Below are 19784 nucleotides of genomic sequence, written 5' to 3'. Positions count from 1 at the left end.
GTTTAAAGATGGGATGCAACAGAGACAGAAGATAACTTCATCCCCAACCAAGGAACCCAGGCATCCTAGTATCTCTCCTGTGGCCTCTGCTTGAAGGTGTGGGGGAAGAGGGTGGTCAACACAATGAGTTAGGCGGTCCCTCAGAGGGTATCTAGCCTGATCCATATCTAAACACAAATACTTCCCTCCCTGGATTATAGATGTAGAACTGAGGGGGATTTTCTTGTCCTACAGAGGACCGCTGATTCCCTGATAAGTGGTGACAGGTGGGAAGCTCTAGAGAGAAGTGCTATGTTTTAGATTGGAACAGAAAAGATCCAGAATTGATTCTCAGCTCTGGGAGTTAATGCCACACTCTGGGCTCCAGATTTCCCACTTGTTAAAGGAGACATTTGACTAAGTTATTTCTAAATGTCCTCCTAGCTCTTAATTTCTGTGATCCTTTGGTCGTCCATCTTCTACCTTAAGGCGCTGCCTCCCTCCCAAAGAGCTGCAGTGGAATGAATACCTGAGGACGAGTGCCCGCAGGTGGGGAGTGGTGAGAAACGCTTGGGCGCCCACGCTGCCGATGCGGTTCCCCTGGAGGTACAGGAATTCCAGGGCCTCAGGAAGATCAGGAGGCACGAAAGACAGCTCGTTGTGGCTGAGGTCCAGGAGCTGCAGGCACAAAGGGGTCAAACTTGGGGACCACTTGGACCCCAAGCTCCCCCACCTCCCTTTGGACCTTCGTGTGCCCTCACCTTGAGGCTAGGGACCTCCTGCCAGGTCCCAGGCATAATGGAGCCCACCCGGAGCCTGTTGTGTCCTAGGTGTAACTCCTGGAGCAGGCTCAGGTTGGTCAAGGGCTCAGGGTCCAGGCTGTTGACCTGGTTCCTGGGCAGCCTGAGCACCTGCAGGCTGCCAGGCAGGCCCTGGGGCAGCAGCGTAAGGCGATTTCCTGCCAGGTCAAGGGTCTGCAGATGCTCCAGGTGGCAGAATGCCAGGTGGTGGAGGTGTGCGCTGGTCAGTCTATTGTGAGCCAGGTTGAGGTCAACCAGAAAGGGTGTGGTCATTAAGGCACGAGGCCCCAGCTTGCTGATGCGGTTGTGGGGCAGCATGAGGGCATGGAGGCGGTGGGGAAGTCCTGGGGGCACCTGTTCCAACCCATTGGCATAAAGGTGCAGCGTATGCAGTCCCCGCAGACCCTGGAAGGCGGCCAGGTCCAGTCCCGCAGGCCCCAGGGGGTTGTGCTGTAGCAGCAGATACTGCAGCCCCCGGGCCCCGCTCAGCCGTCCTGCTGGCACATGGCAGATCTGGTTCCTGCCCAGATGCAGGATGGCCAGGCTTGGTGGCAGCCCCTCCGGCACCTCACCCAACCTGTTGTTGGACAGGTCTAAGTACTCCAGGCTCTTGAGTTTGCTGAGGGCCAAGAAGATCCTGCATTGGAGACTAGAAGAAACCTTGGCCATTGCCCAGTCCACCCTTCTGACCCAAGATCACACGGCTTGTTCAGTCTTTCCCGATCTACCAAGGACAGGTGCTTCCCTGTGGTGCCCCGGGGTGCTGTACAGAATGGGCTTCTCTCTGTCCCAATTCGGGGCCCAGCTCCAGGAATCTCCCAGACCCACCCAGCACACAGGGAAGTCTCTTTCTCCTCCCCGGGACAATCATTAGACCTTTCCAAACCACACTTAGATCATATGATTTAGAGCTGTCAGAGAGACTGTACCTGCTCCAAACCCTTCTTAAATAGATGGGGAAACTGAAATCCAGAAAGGGCATGACTCACTTCTCATAAAAGTCACTCAACTAGTAAGGGGTAGATTTGAATTCAATCCCTCTCACTCGGTATCCCAGGGCCCTGTTTTTCTATCACACATCAGGAGGGTGGCTGACTGGAATTCAAATCCAGGCTCTTTACTCCCCATGAGACTCTCTGGAAACATCTGGCCTCTCTCTTGGGGTTTCCTCAACTCTAAAGTAAAGAGGTAGAACTGAGTGACCTCTGAACCCTCCAGCTTTAGATCCCTGACCCTATGACTGTGGTTTTCAAAGGGGAAAGTCACGGCAACTTAACTTAAATGCCCCAAACCTCTCTGGCTCCCCATTGCCTGTGGGCAATGCCCAACATGTGGCAGGTACTCAGCCAGGGCTTGCTTTGGATGGGGTCAGCTAACGGGCTTTGGCTTCTAGCCAATGCCCAGATCAGGAATTAGTCTTCTCCAAGCCACATTCTTCACAGACGCCCCCACCCCAGCGAGGGGGGGGCCCCCCGGCTTCGTGAAAGCCCTACCTGAAGGTGGTAGCATCAAGGCCAGCGTCAGACAGCCGATTGTGCTGTAGATACAGCTCTCGCAGCTGAAACTGCCGTCCCAGGGCCCCCCGCGGCACCTTGGCAATCTGGTTGTTCTGTGGAAGGAGAGCAGGGTCAGGGGCACTGAATGCCCACAGGGAAGGGGTGGGAACAGCAGAGCCCCTGCCAGCCTCCTCCCCCGACCATGGCACCTGCAGGTGGAGCCGAACTAGTGAAGAGGGCAAGCTGGGCGGCAGGTAGCTTAGCTGGTTGCTGGAGAGGATAAGGGTGGTAACGGCCTCAGAACCACGGAAGGCATCAAAGGGGAGACCCGTGTTGGTCAGCTGATTGTCGTGGAGATACACGGACCTGGGGGGATAGAGGAACTGGTACAAGCCCATCTGGTTCTCTCTAGGCAGAGGCTCAGAGCAGGGGAGTCCCTAATAGAGGGGCTCTCCCGCTCAAATCAAAGGGTCTCTGAACCACACCTTCTTCTTCCTTCTACCCCTCTCGCCTTCCCTCTTTCCCTCCTCCCTTCCTTCCTTCCTTCTTTCCTTCCTTTCTTTCCTTCCCTCCTTCCACCCCTTCCATCCCACATGCCAGACTAACAGGACCAGGACTTACTCACCTGAGCTCAGGTTTCTCTCCAAACGTGAGTGGGTAGATCTCCATCAGCTGGTTAGCAGCAAGGTCAGCAATGCGTAAGGAGTGGGGAAGAAACTGGGGTGCCACAGTAAGCTGACAGAGCATAACCGAGCTGCCGTTTAGGCAATGTTCGAGAGCTGGAAGAAACCTTAGAGCTAATCTAGCCCAACTCCCCCATCTTACAAATCAAAAAGAAAACTATAACCAGGTGGCCAAAGAGGTCATGATAGGCCCAAGGTCACACCCGCTGACCACAATTATTTGGCTCTACTTTCGGCTGCACTATAACCTAAGCACCCCAAGCCCCTTGGTCCCCCTCTCATCTGAGATGAGGAAATTGGGGATAATAATTGAGTACCTACCTCCCAAAGTTGTTTGTGAAGATCAAATGAGATGTCTGTGAAGTGCCTTAAAGCTATATAAATGTTAGTTATTTTTATTGCTACCACCTGGCCTTTGCTTGAAGAACTCTCATGATGGGGAGCTCACTACCCCTTGAAGCGGTCCATTCCACCTTTGGACAGCTCTAAAGGACAAGAGAATCCTCCTCACACAAAATCTAAATCTGCCTCCAAGCCACTTCTATCCATAGCTCCCTGATTCTGCTCTGGGTAATCACCAATAATTAATAATAAATAAATAATACAAATAATAGATAAATCAATAATAACTGTGATTATTATGAGCATGTTTTTAGCGCTTTACATGTATCATCTCATTTGATCTTCACAACAACTCTGGGAGATAGATGCTATTATTATTCCTTTTCGCAGATGAGGAAACTGAGGCAAGCCACAAAGGTTAAGGGACTTATTCAGAATCACACAGCTAGCAAGTAATTGAGGTGGAGTTTGAACGCAGGCCTTCCTGACTCCAGATCCAGGGCACTATGCACTAAGGCAACAACTAATTGACAAGAACAAGTTATCCTTTCTACAGGACAGCTTCCAATTTGAGCAGAACATGGACCATCTAGATTTGTGTGATTGTTGTGATGCTGTAGCAACCCTGGATACTTGGTCCACATCTTAAGACCTCTCATAGCCTGAGACTGAACTGCAAATCACTCACATAATAACAACCACCACTTTCTAGCACTTTTGGGTTTACTCCTTACAATACCTCTGCATCCCTAGTACAAATATGATCGCCCCCATTTTATAGGTGTAATAGTGAGGTTCGCTGCAATTAAGGGACTGGCCTATAATCACACAGTGACTTGTTATAGTTGTGCTATTCATCCTTTATTTTGAAGCGGACCAGTGAGCTTCATGGGTGTCGTCTTGACTTGTAAGCAAATTTTCCAGGAAGACCCTAGCAGTCCTTCCACAGCACTATTAGGGCTTGGAGAGGCAGAATAAAGCATCCCAACCCCTCCTCTTCCCCCACTGCCTGAGACAGCCTTCTGTCATATGGGGAACACTGTAGGTCCTTCTGCGCTCTTGGGTTTATTAGACTGGAATCAGGACGGGTCCAATCGTAGGATTTAGAGCCAGCAGAACTTTTAAAGATCACCCTCATTTAGTAGGGAAAGAAATTGAGGCATGAAGAGGAAATGGGGTTTTCTCAAAGTCACATGGATGCCAAGTGGAGATTCTGAGTCTTGGAGCTCCAAATCCATGGCGGCTTCCACTACCCAGCCGATGGCCACGTGAGCAGGGGGTCCTGCTCTGGCTAACCCCTCCTCCCTCCGTCCCTCCCTCCCTCCCCTTACAACCCCAGGCCTTGCTCTAACCTGATTGTTGGCCAGATAAATGTACTGAAGGTCTGGCAGGGACTCGAAGGCTTCATCTGGGAGGCCTAGGCAAAGTGGAGAGGATAATACTGCAGGGAGTGGGGGTTCCCAGCCCCCTCCCCCTCTCAGCTTCCCAAGGGCCCGGATCCTCCTTCCTCCCTCTCTGTCCCCCATAGAAAGCTTCCCCGGGCCCCAGGCTTATTTTTTCACACCTGAGTTCCCAAGAGTAAGAGGTAAACAGAGTCACAAGTATTAGAGTTGGAAAGGGAATTGGAGATTGTCTAATCTTAGTCCAAGCCCCTCATTTTATGAATGGCAACCTCAAGCGGGTGGGGAGGGAGAGGAGGACGGCCTTATCCCAAGTTCGGGAAGTAGTGGCCGAGGCCAGGATGGGACCAAAGTCTTGTGACCCGGAATCCAGAGGCTCTTCTCAGTCCCATCTGAACATGCAGGACCCAGAAATGCCCAGCCTCCCCCTACAGAAGCTCCTCTGTGTAGCCAGCCCCTTGCCCTGGGCTCAGCTCCAAAGCCACAGGCTGCTCCCCTCCCCCTTTTCCGTTTTGTTCTGCAAATAGGAGTTTCTGGGAAGCTGGAGGTGGATTCCCCCAGCAACCCTTCCCCCTCCCTCATGGCCTCAGGCGCCTGTCCCCTCCCCCACTCCTGAAGTCTGGCCGAGAGGGGGGCAGCCGGAGCAGCAGTGCACTAGGAGGGAGAGAGGGAGAGATTAAAGGGTCCCGAATGTCACTCACCATCCGAGGACAGTTGGTTATTGTGAAGGTTGAGAGTCCGAAGGTAGCACAGGCGAGAGAGCTCATTGTAAGGAATCTCCAGCAGCTGGTTATTCTGAGGGAGACCCGGACCTGCCACATCATCGCTGCCTTCTTACCCAAAACAAGCCCCTGCCCTCAGGGAGCCCCCCGTTGGATGAGAGATAAATGACTGTCCCAGAGCCCTCCCCGCTAAGGTTGCAGTGTAGTTCCGAAAGGCTGGAATTTCCAAAATTCACGAAGTTTTGGGGTGCTCCTATTCACAGCAACTAGGCAAACCAGCGGGGTATCATCGGACTAGTTAGTCAATAAGCGTTTGTTAAACACCTACTTTGTGCAAGGCAAATGTGTGGATAAACATGTGGAAACAACTAGGGAGGCGAATTTCAGGGTGGGGGGGGAGGGAAGAGTTCTTTGCCTTTAAAAAAAAGGGGGGGCTGCAGGAGTAAAATAGCTCTGACTCCATATTTTCCCCCATATAGTGTATGTATATATACATATATAGTGACATATATATATATATATATATATATATAGAGAGAGAGAGAGAGAGAGAGAGAGAGAGAGAGAGAGAGAGAGAGAGAGAGAGAGAGAGAGAGAGGAGACACAGACAGAGAGACAGAGAAGAGACAGAGAGACAGAGAGAGAGAGAGAGAGAAACAGAGAGACAGAGAGAGTAGACAGAGAGAGAGAAAGAGAGAGACAGAGACACACAGAGAAACAGAGAGACAGAAAAAGAGAGAGAGAGAGAGAGAAAGAAGAGACGGAGACACAGAGAGAGAGGAGACAGAGACAGAGAGAAACAGAGAGACAGAAAGAGAGAGAGAGGAGACAGAGACAGAGAAACAGAGAGAGAGAGAGGAAGAGGAGACAGAGACAAAGAGGGAGGACACAGTAGACAGAGACAGTGAAGACAGAGACAGAGAGAAACAGAGAGACAGAAAGAGAGAGAGAGGAGACAGAGACAGAGAGAGAGAGGAAGAGGAGACAGAGACAGAGAGAAAGAGAGAGACAGACAGAGACAGAGACAGAGAGAGACAGAGACACACATACAGTAGACAGAGACAGAAAGAGACAGAGAGAGACATACACAGAGAGACAGATAGACAGACAACACACACACACACACAGAGGAGACAGAGAGGGGGGAAATATGTGCTGCCCTCAGGGAGCATCTAGTTGGAGAGACAGAAAAACCTTGTCTTCAGGGATCCCCTAGTTTGGGGGACACAGGACCCACTGCCCTGAGCAATGGCCCAAAGACCCAGAAACAAAAGGCAGCTGAGACATGTACCTGGAGGGAGAGGTGCTGGGCACCCTTGGTGATGTTACTGGGGAAAAGCTGAAGGTCCAGGCCATCGCAGGACACGGTATCATCCCGGGGGCAGGAGCATCGAGGTGGGCAGGCTCGAGGCGGTGGCTGCAGGCTCTCCCCCAGATGGGGAAAATTCTGGTCCTCTGTCAAGATGGGGAGGACTGGAGCAGCATCCTGGCTGTGACTAGGTAGGCTTCCCAGCAGCAAGAGCAGTAAAAGGAGGCTCATTGGCTGGCAGGGGACATGGAGTTGGGAGGAGATGTCTAAGCCTGGTGGGTAGGGGCCCACAATACCTGACTCAGGAGCAGGATCATCGCCATGGGGACAGCAACATCTCAGCCGAGCCCCTGGCAGAGCTCATCTGGGGACAGCCCGGGAAAGTGAAGGCTGGGAGTGAAGGGACAAAAGCCTCTCCCACAGAATTCTCCCAGATCATAGGATCAGAGGGCTGAGAGCCCAGCTCAGGTGTCGTCCTACCCACCCCCTCATTTACAAGAGAAAGGAAGGGGGTTATCCTAAAAGCTCTTAGCTAATAAGAACAGAAGAGCCCATAGGACCTAGAACTGGCCGTTGGAAGGAAGTAACCTACTCCAACCACCTCATTTTAAGAGTTGGGGAAACTGAGGCATCTGTCACTTTTTCCAGAAAAAGAAAAAAAAAAAAAAAACCCTACAGGTTCTATTCTTAACCCCCGGCCAGTCTATTCCCTAGGGGCTCCCCCTCTGAGTCTCAACTGTCAGAAGGCTTGATTGCTGCCACCCCTTCCTCCTCACTGAACTGGCCCCCCTGTCAGACCAGCGGGTGGTCCCACCCCAGGGAGCACCACTGCTCCTGCCCTCCCCCCTACTCCCTCCTCACCATAGCCAGACTCCAGCTCTGTCTCTGCTTAGCTTCTGCGTAACTTGGCTTCCTAATTGAATCCAGCCGTCAGCACACTCGGGCTTCCTCCTCCTGCTCCCCCTCCTGTTCCCCTTCCCTCTGCCTGTACAAACACCATCAATATCCCCCACCTCCCACAGCCATCCCCCTGCCTCCAACCCCTAGAGACGGTCTAGGGGAAGAGACTGGGGGCTGGGCTGCCTGTGTCCCCCCCCCCCCAGTGGGGGAGGGGGAGTTAGAGGGATGGATTTCCCCCTCTGGACTTAGCTTGCGTAATTGGGGCTGGGAGGAATGCTCGGGAAAAGGCCCAGCCTCACCAGTCTGGTATTTCAACCACAGCAGCCCATCGGGTAAAGGCTTGAGGAGAGGTGGCAGGGGAGGAAGAGCTATTTGGTTTTATCTATTTTAGGGGGTTTCATAAACCCCCTCAGCTCTGTGGCTGTTCCTGAGAGACGAGATTTAGTAGGGATGTAGTAGCTATCTTCAAGTATTTTAAGGGTTGTTCTGGGGACAGAAGGCAGAACTGGGAACTATAGGTAGAGACACTGAAGAGAGGCTGATTTAAACTGAGTAGGAAGAAAAATTAATTTCTTAACTTTCTATTAATTAAACTAGATATCCCCAGAACATCCCAGTCATCCAGAGCAGTCCAAAAGAAAAAAGGATAATCTTGTGAGGTAATGAGCCCCCTGTCATTGAAAGTCTAGTAGAGACTAGATGATCATTTATTGGGCAGACTGTAAAGAAGATTCATGAGCAGGTATACTTGAGCTAAAGGTCCTGTCTAATTCTGAGTCTGAAATGGGTGTATTGAGCCCTGGGGATGCAAGGATAAAAAATGACCTAGGTTCTACTTTAAAGAAGTCAAAAATCTAAAAAGAAGAATACAGAATTAAGTTCAATGCAGGAGAAAACAACTAGAGAGTAAAGGGCTTCTTCAGAGCTGGGTTATTGTGCTAAGCACTGCATGTATAAATACAAACAAGCAAAACATCACCTGCCCTTAGAGAACTTATATTCTAAAGAGGGAAGATGACCCATAAAGAAGAGCTAAAAAGGGAAGGGAGAGTAAGCCACAGAGCTATGATTTGGAAATGACTAGGAAGTGCAGGGTGGCCTTGATTCTGAGCAAGATAAGGCATTACTCAGAGCTTGAATTGAGAGTGCTGGTGGGAGGTAAGTTGAGAAGTGTGGACAGGCTGCCTGGATAGAGTTAGAGGAGAGTCAAGCCAAGTGCAAAGAGAAATCCAAGGTGGGAGAAATCATTTTCACCTGAAGAGAAATAGACAACTACTTGAATGAGGTGGCCTCCAAGGCAGGCTTTGCAGGGAAGGTCCATGGGGTAGTTGACTTTATTCCAAATGCAGGGACGATGTGAGCAGAGGCAGGAAAAATGGGTGAGGGAGGAAAACTTACAAGGTGTAGAGGAAATAGTTGGGGAAGTGAGGAAGGCGTTTGGGTTCTAAACTTCTTTTTGCTCCCCCCTCCCTTATTCCCTCAAGCTCAGCAGAAATCTTCTTCCTCTTTGGGGATTGGGCACTTGGGTACTACTATCCTGCCCCCTGGACACAGCCTGTGAAGGTCTGGTGGATGATTCTTAGGTCTGGGATCCTTGTCTACTTGGGACCAACTTGGGATATTTCTCAGCCAAGTGATATTTATGTCCTGAATCTTAGATTTTCTCCTGCTCTAACAAGAATGCACCGTCTGGAAGAAATCCAGGGCACTATCCACAGGACTTTGCACTATCGTCTTTGAGTCTTATTTTTCTTATCTGTAAAATGGAGATAATTGCATTCCCTGCACAGAGGGAAAATGCTTTGTAAAAAAAACAAAAAAACAAAACAAAACAAAAAAAAAACTAAAAAGGGTTTGTCAGTCTTAAATAGAAGTTCTTTCAGAATATGTTAGTCTCCTAAAGTTAGGCCAGAGCCGGAGATGTGTTTGATGCCAATCTCTCTCTCTCTCTCTCTCTCTCCTGTCTCTCTCTCTCTCTCTCTCTCTCTCTCTCTCTCTCTCTCTCTCTCTCTCTCTCTCTCTCTCTCTCTCTCTCTCTCTCTCTCTCTCTACCTCTCTCTTTGTGTTTCTCTGTCTCTCCTCTCTCTGTCTCTTTCTCTTTTTCTATCTCTGTCTGTTGTTAGGATTACTAAGTGAGAACTCAGGTTGTCTGGATGGTGACAAGGTGAGAATTCAGGTTTTCTGGACAATTACAAGGTGAGAACTCAGGTTGACTTGATAGAGGGGGCAAGCTCATTGGCTGGGGTGGTTCTTCCCAGAAGCCCTTGCATTATCCCACGCCCATTCTCTGGGAGGATAAAAAGAGACAGCACTGGGCGCAGAGAGCAGATCGGCCTGGAGAAGGATAAGAGCTGGAGGAGATTCAGAGCCAGGATTCAAGAAGAAGACTCTCTGCATTACATCAGGCCTGACGGGGCTCTCTGCAGGAAGGGAAGTCACTTCTAAGGACAAGAGTTAACAGCAACTGCCTGGAGACAACGGTTCACTACAGGAAGAAGAATCTGTCTGAAAGATTTGAGTAGACACAGCAGATCTCTTCCCAGAGAGCGATCTGGCAGCTTCTGGAGACGACAGCTCGCTACAATTTGGCGCCCAACGTGGGGCAAGGACTTTTGCTTATCCTGACAAGAGGAGCTAGACCAGACCTTCGCATTTTGGCGCCCGAACAGGGACAGACACAGTCCTGATTCCAGTGGAAAAGCTTCCGATCTAGATCTCAGTCTCTCTGACCCAGAACCATGAGTAACGAGGAAACTTTGTTAAAGATTAAGTGAGCGTGCTAATAGATAAATAAGGAACTTAACTTGTTAAGGGCTAAACCAGGAATCTCTTATAGCTGAAATGGGGCAGATGTTAGCTATATTCAATCCCTGGACTTCAGCCGACTCATCCCCAGCCCCAGAAGCAACCTCAGCTCCACCCCCATTCAGGAGTGGTACTATAGAGAGTATAATCAACATAATTGAGGAGCAGAGTTTACTTGTAACCTGGGTACAGATTGCTAAACTCTTGGCTGCATTAAGACGCACATCCCCTTGGTTCTTAGAGGAAGAAAAGATAGATGTAGATAAATGGAAGCTAGTGGGATATGAAATGAAAGAATTTCAAGCAAAAAATGGGCCTCGTTCAATTTCTGCAGAAGTATTTTATATCTACAACATAGTTCAATTAGCCTTAAACTATCAAGCAAGTTGTAGGAAAAGGAAAAGTTCTAAAAATGAACAGAGGAGGAAGTGTGAGGAAAAAAGGAAAGATCAAGATCTTTCCCTAGAGCAAGAGGATTTAAATGAGGAATTATGGTATGATTCTCTTGAAGAAGCTTCAACCCTGCCTAGAGAACAGATTATTGACAGGCCCACATCAACCCCACCTTCAGAGATGGAGGAAGAAAGAGGGGAAGAGGCAGAAACACAAACAGAATTGCCTGTGAAGAAGCCTAAGCCTATGACAAGATTAGAAAAAGCATTGGTTAAAGCTAAGAGAGAAGGACAGGATATAAGTGATTTTATACATGCATATCCTGTGATTGAAAATACTGACTCTGTAGGTAAAAAAAGGAGAAGATATGCACCTTTAGATTTGAATAAAATTAAGGATTTGAAAAAAGGTTGTACCCTTTATGGGGCTACATCAGCTTATGTCAAAATGTTACTAGATGGTTTGTCTTATGAAGTCCTAACCCCGAATGATTGGAAATCCATAGCAAGGATATGCCTGGAACCTGGAGAAAATTTATTATGGCTTTCGGAATTTCATGAATTATGTAAAATTCAAGTCAGATGCAATTTGGAAATAGGAGTTAACACACAATTCACTTTTGAGCACTTGGCTGGTGAAGGTCGGTATGGAGAGAATTCAGAACAGACTGATTATACCATGACAATATATGAACAAATTGCTAAGGCTGCAATAAAAGCTTGGGGTGTCCTTCCTGGACAGAAAGATCGTGGAGAGGCTTTCACTAAAATACAGCAAGGTCCCAATGAACCTTTTGCAGATTTTGTGGGACGTCTGCAAACTGCTGTCAAAAGAACTATTGGAGAAAATTCAGCTACAGAAATAATGACCAGACATCTGGCTAAGGAAAATACCAATGAGATTTGCAAAAGAATTATATGGGGATTAGACAAAGATGCTCCTTTAGAGGAGATCATAAGACACTGTGCTACAGTGGGAACAAATGCTTTTTACACCCGGACAATGATGAATGTGGAAAGACAGGGTCCCTCCTGGCAAGGGACTTCTAGAGAAACTCGGCGATGTTTTCAATGTGGAAAAATTGGACATCTAAGAGCTCAGTGTAGGTATGGAGATACAGTGAGAAGACAGGGTGAAAGAAGACCTAAAACCCCATGTCCAAAATGCAACAGAGGACTCCATTGGGCATCAGAGTGTAGAATAATTCAGGGAAATGGGATGAGGGGTCCAGGTCCAGGGCCCCAGGCAAAAAAGACTTGGGGCATGATGGCAGCTGATGTTATACCCAAAGAGCCTTTAGAAGGTCAGGACTCTGATGTGATCAACCAGCAGAAAAGCAATCACATGGCAGAAAGGGATTACCTGATAAGTGAGCCAAAAGGCAATCAGATTGCAAAAATGGATTACACTTGGGGAGAATACAGGCCTTTTAAACCAATAGGGCTGTGTCCAGTGCAAACAACTCCAATGTAATTGTCAGATGATGAGAAGAGATTTAGAAAGTGGTAAATAGAAGGAAATTAGATAGGTTAACTGCCTGGGAGAGAGGGTTTGCTTGTATTTCTTCAGCAGGAGAAGGAATCAGATGGGTGCCAACGAGTCATATTCGCCTTGTCCATCAGAGAGAGACAGAAAAAGAGAAAGATCTCAAAATAAAGGAGAAGATCTAAGAAACATCTGACACTGAAAGAGCATGGATAATAAGAAGACTGTTAAAGAACTTTAAAAACCAGCAGGAATCATTGGACTTCCTCACACAAGATGAGACTAATGGACAATGGACTTATGGACATTTATAAATTTTCAATTTATGATTATGTTATATACTTCTAGCATGTGTTATGTTACTATGTTACTATGTGCTTATGTAATTCATGTAATTATCTGTAATACTTCCCATATTGATGGATTTATGTTTCAAGGTCATTTATGTAATTATCTGTAATACTTCCCATATTGATGGATTTATGTTTCAAGGTCATGACTGTCCTATGTTCTAAATCAAAAGAAAGGGGGAGATGTTAGGATTACTAAGTGAGAACTCAGGTTGTCTGGATGGTGACAAGGTGAGAATTCAGGTTTTCTGGACAATTACAAGGTGAGAACTCAGGTTGACTTGATAGAGGGGGCAAGCTCATTGGCTGGGGTGGTTTTTCCCAGAAGCCCTTGCATTATCCCATGCCCATTATCTGGGAGGATAAAAAGAGACAGCACTGGGCGCAGAGAGCAGATCGGCCTGGAGAAGGATAAGAGCTGGAGGAGATTCAGAGCCAGGATTCAAGAAGAAGACTTTGCATTACATCTGGCCTGACGGGGCTCTCTGCAGGAAGGGAAGTCACTTCTAAGGACAAGAGTTAACAGCAACTGCCTGGAGACAACGGTTCACTACAGGAAGAAGAATCTGTCTTAAAGATTTGAGTAGACACAGCAGATCTCTTCCCAGAGAGCGATCCGGCAGCTTCTAGAGACGACAGCTCGTTACAGTCTGTATCTCTCTCTCTGTCTCTGTCTCTCTCCTCTCTCTCTCTCTCTCTCTCCCCATCTTTCCTAATCTCCTCTCTCTCCTTCCCTCCTTCCATGTCTCTCCCTCCTCTCTCTCACCCTCCCTTCCCCCCTCTACTCTGTCTCTCTGCCTCTGTCCATCCCTTTCTCTCTCTCTCCCTCATTCCACCTCTCTCTTCCCCATCTTTCTCTCCCTCCTTCCCTTCCTCCTCCTTCCCTTTAATTTTGCAAGTTCTCTTCCAGCTCACTAGGCAGTCCCTTTCCTTTCATCAGAAAGTATACAAGAAAAAGTCACATAATTCTGGTGTATTCTCCATAGTCCACACTAAGTATTTCATCTGGTAAAGCCTGCTGTTTATATGCTCATATGACTGGGCTCTCATTGGCTGGTCCCTGGTTACATAAGTATAAATAGAATATATACAAAAAGAATGCAAGGTAGTTTGAGGCTGGAGGGCGGTAGAAACTGGAGTCAGGAAAGGCTTCATTTAGTTGGTGGTGCCTGAGCTGAATCACAAAGGAAATTAGAGATTCCAAGAGGTGGAGAAGAAGTAGAGAGTGGAAGACAGATTAGCCGTTAGGGGGTGGGGAGTGGAAGAGACAACCCGGGTTAAAGCACAATGAGGAGAGGGAGGTGTTTCACAGGAGGACCAATAAGTAGGCCAGTATGATTGAACCATAAACTGTATGGAAGGGAGTGAAAATGATTGGAAGATTGGAAAGGTAGTAAAGTCAGCAAAGTGCTCTTTTACTATATAAATATGTGAAACTTCCAGTTGATCAATGATGGACAGAAACAGCTACACCCAGAGAAGGAACACTGGGAATTGAATGTAAACTGTTTGCACTATTGTCTTTCTACCCATGTTACTTATACCTTCGGAATCCAATTCTTACCATGCAACAAGAAATTTGGTTTTACACACATATATTGTATTTAGGTTATACTGTAACACATTTAATATATATGGGATTACCTGTCATCTAGGGGAGGGAGTAGAGGAAGGGAGGGGAAAATTTGGAAAAATGAATACAAGGGATAATGTTGTAAAAAAAATTACTCATGAATATGTACTGTCAAAAATTATAATTATAAAATTAATAAAAATAAATAAATATGTGAAACTGTTCAGGCTCTTTAATGAAATAGACTGTAGACTAAAATTTTACTATAAGCACTAATATAAACTTTTATTAAGTTATCTAACTGGAGCAAAAGATTTTTGAGCCTTATACTGTAAGCCACTCCTATATGTAATAAAAGGAGAATTTCCTTACTTAGCTGTGGGAAGAGCTTTAAATTCCCAGAAGAGAACTGACATTTGAGTCTGGGAAAAACAGGTAGTCACTGAAATTTATTTTTAAAATTTTTAAAATTAATTTTATAATTATAACCTTTTTTTGACAGTACATATGCATAGGTAATTTTTTTACATTATCCCTTGTACTCCTTTCTTTCCCGAATTTTTCCCCTCCTTCCCTGTCTCTCTAGATGGCAGGCATTCCCATACATATTAAATATGTTATTGTATATCCTAGGTACAATATATATGTGCAGAACCGAATTTTGTTGTTGTTGCAAAGGAAGAATTGGATTAGGAAGGTATAAATAACTTGGGGAGAAAAACAAAAGATGCTAACAGTTTACACTCATTTCCCAGTGTTCCTTCTCTGGATGTAGATGATTCTGTCCATCATTGATCAATTGGAATTGGATTAGATCTTCTCTATGTTGAAGATATCCACTTCCATCAGCATGCATCCTTGTACAGTATCATTGTTGAAGTGTATAATGATCTTCTGGTTCTGCTCGTTTCACTCAGCATCAGTTGATGTAAGTCTCTCCAAGCCTCTCTGTATTCCTCCTGTTTGGTCATTTCTTACAGAACAATAATATTCCATAACATTCATATACCATAATTTACCCAACCATTCTCCAATTGATGGACATCCATTCATCTTCCAGCTTCTAGCCACTACAAAAAGAGCTGCCACAAACATTTTGGCACATACAGGTCCCTTTCCCTTCTTTAGTATTTCCTTGGGATATAAGCCCAGGAGTAGCACTGCTGGGTCAACGGATATGTACAGTTTGATAACTTTTGGGGCATAATTCCAGATTGCTCTCCAGAATGGCTGGATTCTTTCACAACTCCACCAACAATGCATCAGTGTCCCAGTTTTCCCACAGCCCCTCCAACATTCATCATTATTTGTTCCTGTCATCTTAGCCAATCTGACAGGTGTGTAGTGGTATCTCAGAGTTGTCTTAATTTGCATTTCTCTGATCAATAGTGATTTGGAACACTCTTTCATATGAGTGGAAATAGTTTCAATTTCATCATCTGAAAATTGTCTGTTCATATCCTTTGACCATTTATCAATTGGAGAATGGCTTGATTTCTTATACATTAAAGTCAATTCTCTATATATTTTGGAGATGAGGCCTTTATCAGAACTTTTAACTGTAAAAATGTTTTCCCAATTTGTTACTTCCCTTCTAATCTTGTTTGCATTAGTTTTGTTTGTACAGAAAAATTTTAGTTTGATGTAATCAAAATTTTCTATTTTGTGATCAATAATGATCTCTAGTTCTCCTTTGGTCACAAATTCTTTCCTCTTCCACAAGTCTGAGAGGTAAACTATCCTATGTTCCTCTAATTTATTTATGATCTCATTCTTTATGCCTAAATCATGGACCCATTTTGATCTTCTCTACTAATGTGGTGTTAAGTGTGGGTCCACACTGAAATTTATTGAGGCAGGGGATGACATGATAAGACATATACCTTAAGAAAATCATTTTGGCAATAGTATGGAGGATGGATTGAAAAGGAGAGAGATTCGAAGAATGGAGACCAAGCTCCATAATTGGCATTCGAACTAGGATGTGAATAAGACATAACAGACATGAGTTAGAAATATGATTTGGCAAACATTTTAGATATTTGTAGCAAGTGAGAGTGGGAAATAGAGTATGACACCGAAGTTTAAAACCTGGGTGACTGGGAGGATGTTGGTGTCTTCCACAGAAAAATGGAAGTTCAAAAGCAGGGTAGAGTTTGAAGGGAAGATAATGAATTATCTTTTGGATGTATTGAGTTTCAGAAGTCTACAGGAATTTGAGATATTTAATGTGCAGGATGGGATTTGGAGCTCAGGAGAGAGTCTAGGGATGGATATGTAGACCTGGGAGCCATCTACAGTGAGAGGATCATTGAACCCAAGGGTCAGATGAAGTCACTAAGTAAGAGTATGTAGAAAGAGAAAAAATCAGCCTTGAGATATTTACAGTTAGCGGGCAAGAAATAGATAATAGTCAAATAAAATCACTGAGGAAGAGTGGGGCAGACAGGCAAAAGAAGAACTGGGAGAAAACATTCAACAAATATTAAACATCTACTATGTGTCAGGCATAGGATAAAAGTATAGAGAACAAGATAATTCCTACTTTCACTGATTTTACACAAATGACAAGTACATATTAAAATATAAAGCATAAATATAAAGTGAATAACTACAAATACATACAATAGTAAAATTCAAGGTAGTTAGGAAGAGGACCACTAGTAGGTGGAAGTGGTCAGGAAAGGCTCAAATGCAGAAGATGATGCCTGAGCTAAATCTTGAAGGAAAAAGGAGACTTCAAAAGACAGAAATAGAGAAGGAATACCCTCCAGGCTTAGGGAATGGTTAATGTAGAGGCATAAGGAAGGAAATGTATGACAAGTCTTATACTAGGAAGCTAGTTGGCTAACTCACAGAGTATGGGATGAAAAGTAATAGGGAAGCCAGTTGGCTGGCTCACAGAATATGGGATGAGGAGTAATAATTTCCAATAAGGTTAGAAAAATATATTGGGACAAAGTTGTATAGGAATTTTAAAATTAAACAAAAGAGATAAGATTTTATCCAAGAGGCAATAGGAAGCTACTAGAGTTGGTTGAATAAGGGAGATGAATGGTCATATCTTTGCTTAAGAAAAATTACTTTGGCAGCAGTGATGGACTGGAATGGTGAGTGAAGACAAGGAGACCAATGAGGAGGATGTTGTAATAATTCAGGTTATGAAGGCCTGAACTCAAGAAGTAATCAATCCAGTAAAGAAAAATCAGTTTCAAGAGATAAAGTAAAGATAGAACTGACAATATTTCACAGATGATTGGATGAGGGAAAGGATGATGATCTAAGATATTGGAAGGATGGTGATATCTTCACTCAAAATAAGAAAGTTTGAAAGAGGGAAGGATTTAGGAGGAAATAATGGTTCAGTTTTAGACATGTTGCATTTGAGATGTCTCTGTGTTATCCATTTTGAAACGTCTAACTAGCCATTGGAGACCTGGGATTAGCAGTTGGAGGAGAGACTGGGGGCTGTCATCTGCATAGAAATGACAGTTTAATCCATGGGAGCTGATGAGGGTACCAAGAAAGGGGATAGGAGAAATTAAGAGGATATAAGAATTATGTAAGAACTTATGAAAGTTCTATACTATTATTTATCATTTATTCATAGTTCTGTGAAAGAACTTTGGGGAAAATTGCATCTAAGAAAATGGAGTTAATAATGAGTCAGCAAAAGAGAGTAAGAAAAAGTGGTCAGACAGGATGATTGAGCGTGTAACACACTAGAGAAGAAAGGAGGGAATAGGATCAGATGCACATGTCCAGGGGTTGGCCTTGGCAAGGGAAGAGGTTACCTCTTTGTCAAAGACTCTGGAAAAGGAGGAGACAGTAGGGGATTTTGTCTAGGGGCTTGGTGATGAAGGGAAAAGGAGAAGAGGGAACTCGTGTAGAAAGTCCTCAACTTTTTGAGTAAAGTAAGGCTCAAGGTCTTCAGCTGAGAGAGAGTGAGAGGAGGAAATATGAAGGAGCTTGACAAGAGAAGAGATCTGAGATAACTTTTATAAAGAGTAAGGTAGGGAATCAATAAGGGAGGAATAAAAAGACTGCCTTGCAACAGTTAATGATGAATAATATGAACTTGTAATATACCTAATCAGTACAACTGTGAGACTTCCTATAGTTGCATTCAGCAACTTGTAAGAATGGAGAAAGAGGATGATGGAAATAATTCAAGACTGAGATGTGGCAAATGGAATAGTGATAGGACAAGAGGATAGTAACAATTGTATTGAAATGACTTTTTACTGAGCTGAAGCTAGAGGGAAACAAGTTAAGTCAGAGTTGGGGTATTGACTTGAGAAAGCACCGAGGAGTGGAGGAAATAGAACTCTAGAAGCAAAGAAGCAGATTTAGGAGGAAGAGGAGACAATATCCAAGAGAAAAGGAGGGCTGATAGTGTTAAATAATGCAGAGAAGTCAAGAAGGAAGACGACTAAGAAGGATCTAATAGAATTGTCAACAAAGAAATCATTGGTAACACTGAAGGAAACAGTTCAATTGAGATTGAACTGAGTGAGATTGTGAGTCAGATTGCAAATAGTTTTAAAGAAATTTAAAGAAGAGACTTGGAGAAAAATACAAGCCATGGGGGGTACTATGTGTAAATGGATCTATTTTTGGTTCAGAATTTAGCTGAGAGAATAGAGATATAAGGCAACAATCAATGAGGACAGTATGACCAAATGAGTTTTTCCCCCAGGATGAGGCAGATTTGAACGTGTTTTTAAGCAATAGGAAAGAAGCCAAATATGGAAAGACTGAAGATTAGGGCTGAGGGGAGTTGTGTGATTGTGGAGGCAATCTGATAGAGACAAAAGAAAAGCATGAGATCATAGTTTGAGTACTTGAGGGAGAGAAGGAAGGGTACATGGGATAGTGTGTTGACTGATAGAAAAAAAAGAGAAAACATCAATAAAAACTTATTTTAAAAAGAAGAGCATGGAATCAAGGGTACATGTAATGAAACTTGTTATAGCATGGAAAAAGGACTACTTCATCAGATACTGGAATAAAGAAGGAAATAGTGGAGGATGTTGCTTAGGGGTTTTGAGATAAGAAGGATCAGAGAAGAGGAAACACACTGAGGATGGCCTTGACGTGAGAAGAGATCTTTGACTAAGAGGACAGGAAAAAGTGCCATGGGAGGCTTGAGGAGAAAAGAGAAAATTTTAAATAAGTATTGTGATGAATAGGCTAGAGAATCAACTAGGGAGGAATAAAAGAATTGCTTTGTGAAAAGGAAGACTGAGTTGAGATTAGATAAAACCAAAAAATTTCAAGCTGTTAACCATATTAAAAATGCTTCAAATCACTAATGTAAGTAATTAAACTCAAAACAACTCTAAGGTTTTACCTCACACCAAGCAAATCGGCAAAAGCTTCAAAAGATGGTAATGGTTGTGGAAAGTCAGGTGTACTAATGCATTGTGGGTGAAGTTGTGAACTGATACATAAATTCTGAAAAGCAATTTGTAATTATGCAAATAAAGTGACTAAAATGTCCATACCCAAGAGGTTCCACTGCTAGGCCTTCCTTAGACTCCAAGG

At 44.8% G+C, this 19784-nt stretch overlaps 1 protein-coding gene across 2 annotated transcripts in view; it reads right to left on the bottom strand.

Moving 5' to 3' along the window:
* PODNL1 (podocan like 1) overlaps positions 1–19784 on the bottom strand; it is a 30362-nt gene that overhangs the window by 711 nt on the left and 9867 nt on the right. The window contains exons 1-9 of one of the 2 annotated variants that reach the window (XM_074310816.1): positions 7593–7717; positions 6714–6965; positions 5402–5495; positions 4653–4717; positions 2901–3010; positions 2485–2641; positions 2273–2388; positions 741–1398; positions 509–657 (exon numbers count right to left, since the gene is read on the bottom strand). In XM_074310816.1, the coding sequence (XP_074166917.1) occupies positions 509–657; positions 741–1398; positions 2273–2388; positions 2485–2641; positions 2901–3010; positions 4653–4717; positions 5402–5495; positions 6714–6965; positions 7593–7595 (1604 nt within the window). In that variant the 5' untranslated portion in view covers positions 7596–7717. Of the gene's footprint in view, positions 1–508; positions 658–740; positions 1399–2272; positions 2389–2484; positions 2642–2900; positions 3011–4652; positions 4718–5401; positions 5496–6713; positions 6966–7592; positions 7718–19784 lie in introns of those variants that run through there. The other variant, XM_074310827.1, reaches the window with a different exon arrangement.

Source organism: Sminthopsis crassicaudata, chromosome 1 (assembly GCF_048593235.1).
Source record: "Sminthopsis crassicaudata isolate SCR6 chromosome 1, ASM4859323v1, whole genome shotgun sequence".
Taxonomy (NCBI): Eukaryota; Metazoa; Chordata; class Mammalia; order Dasyuromorphia; family Dasyuridae; genus Sminthopsis; species Sminthopsis crassicaudata.
Note: the sequence above shows the minus strand (reverse complement) of the source record. Positions and strands in the feature narration are given on the sequence as shown.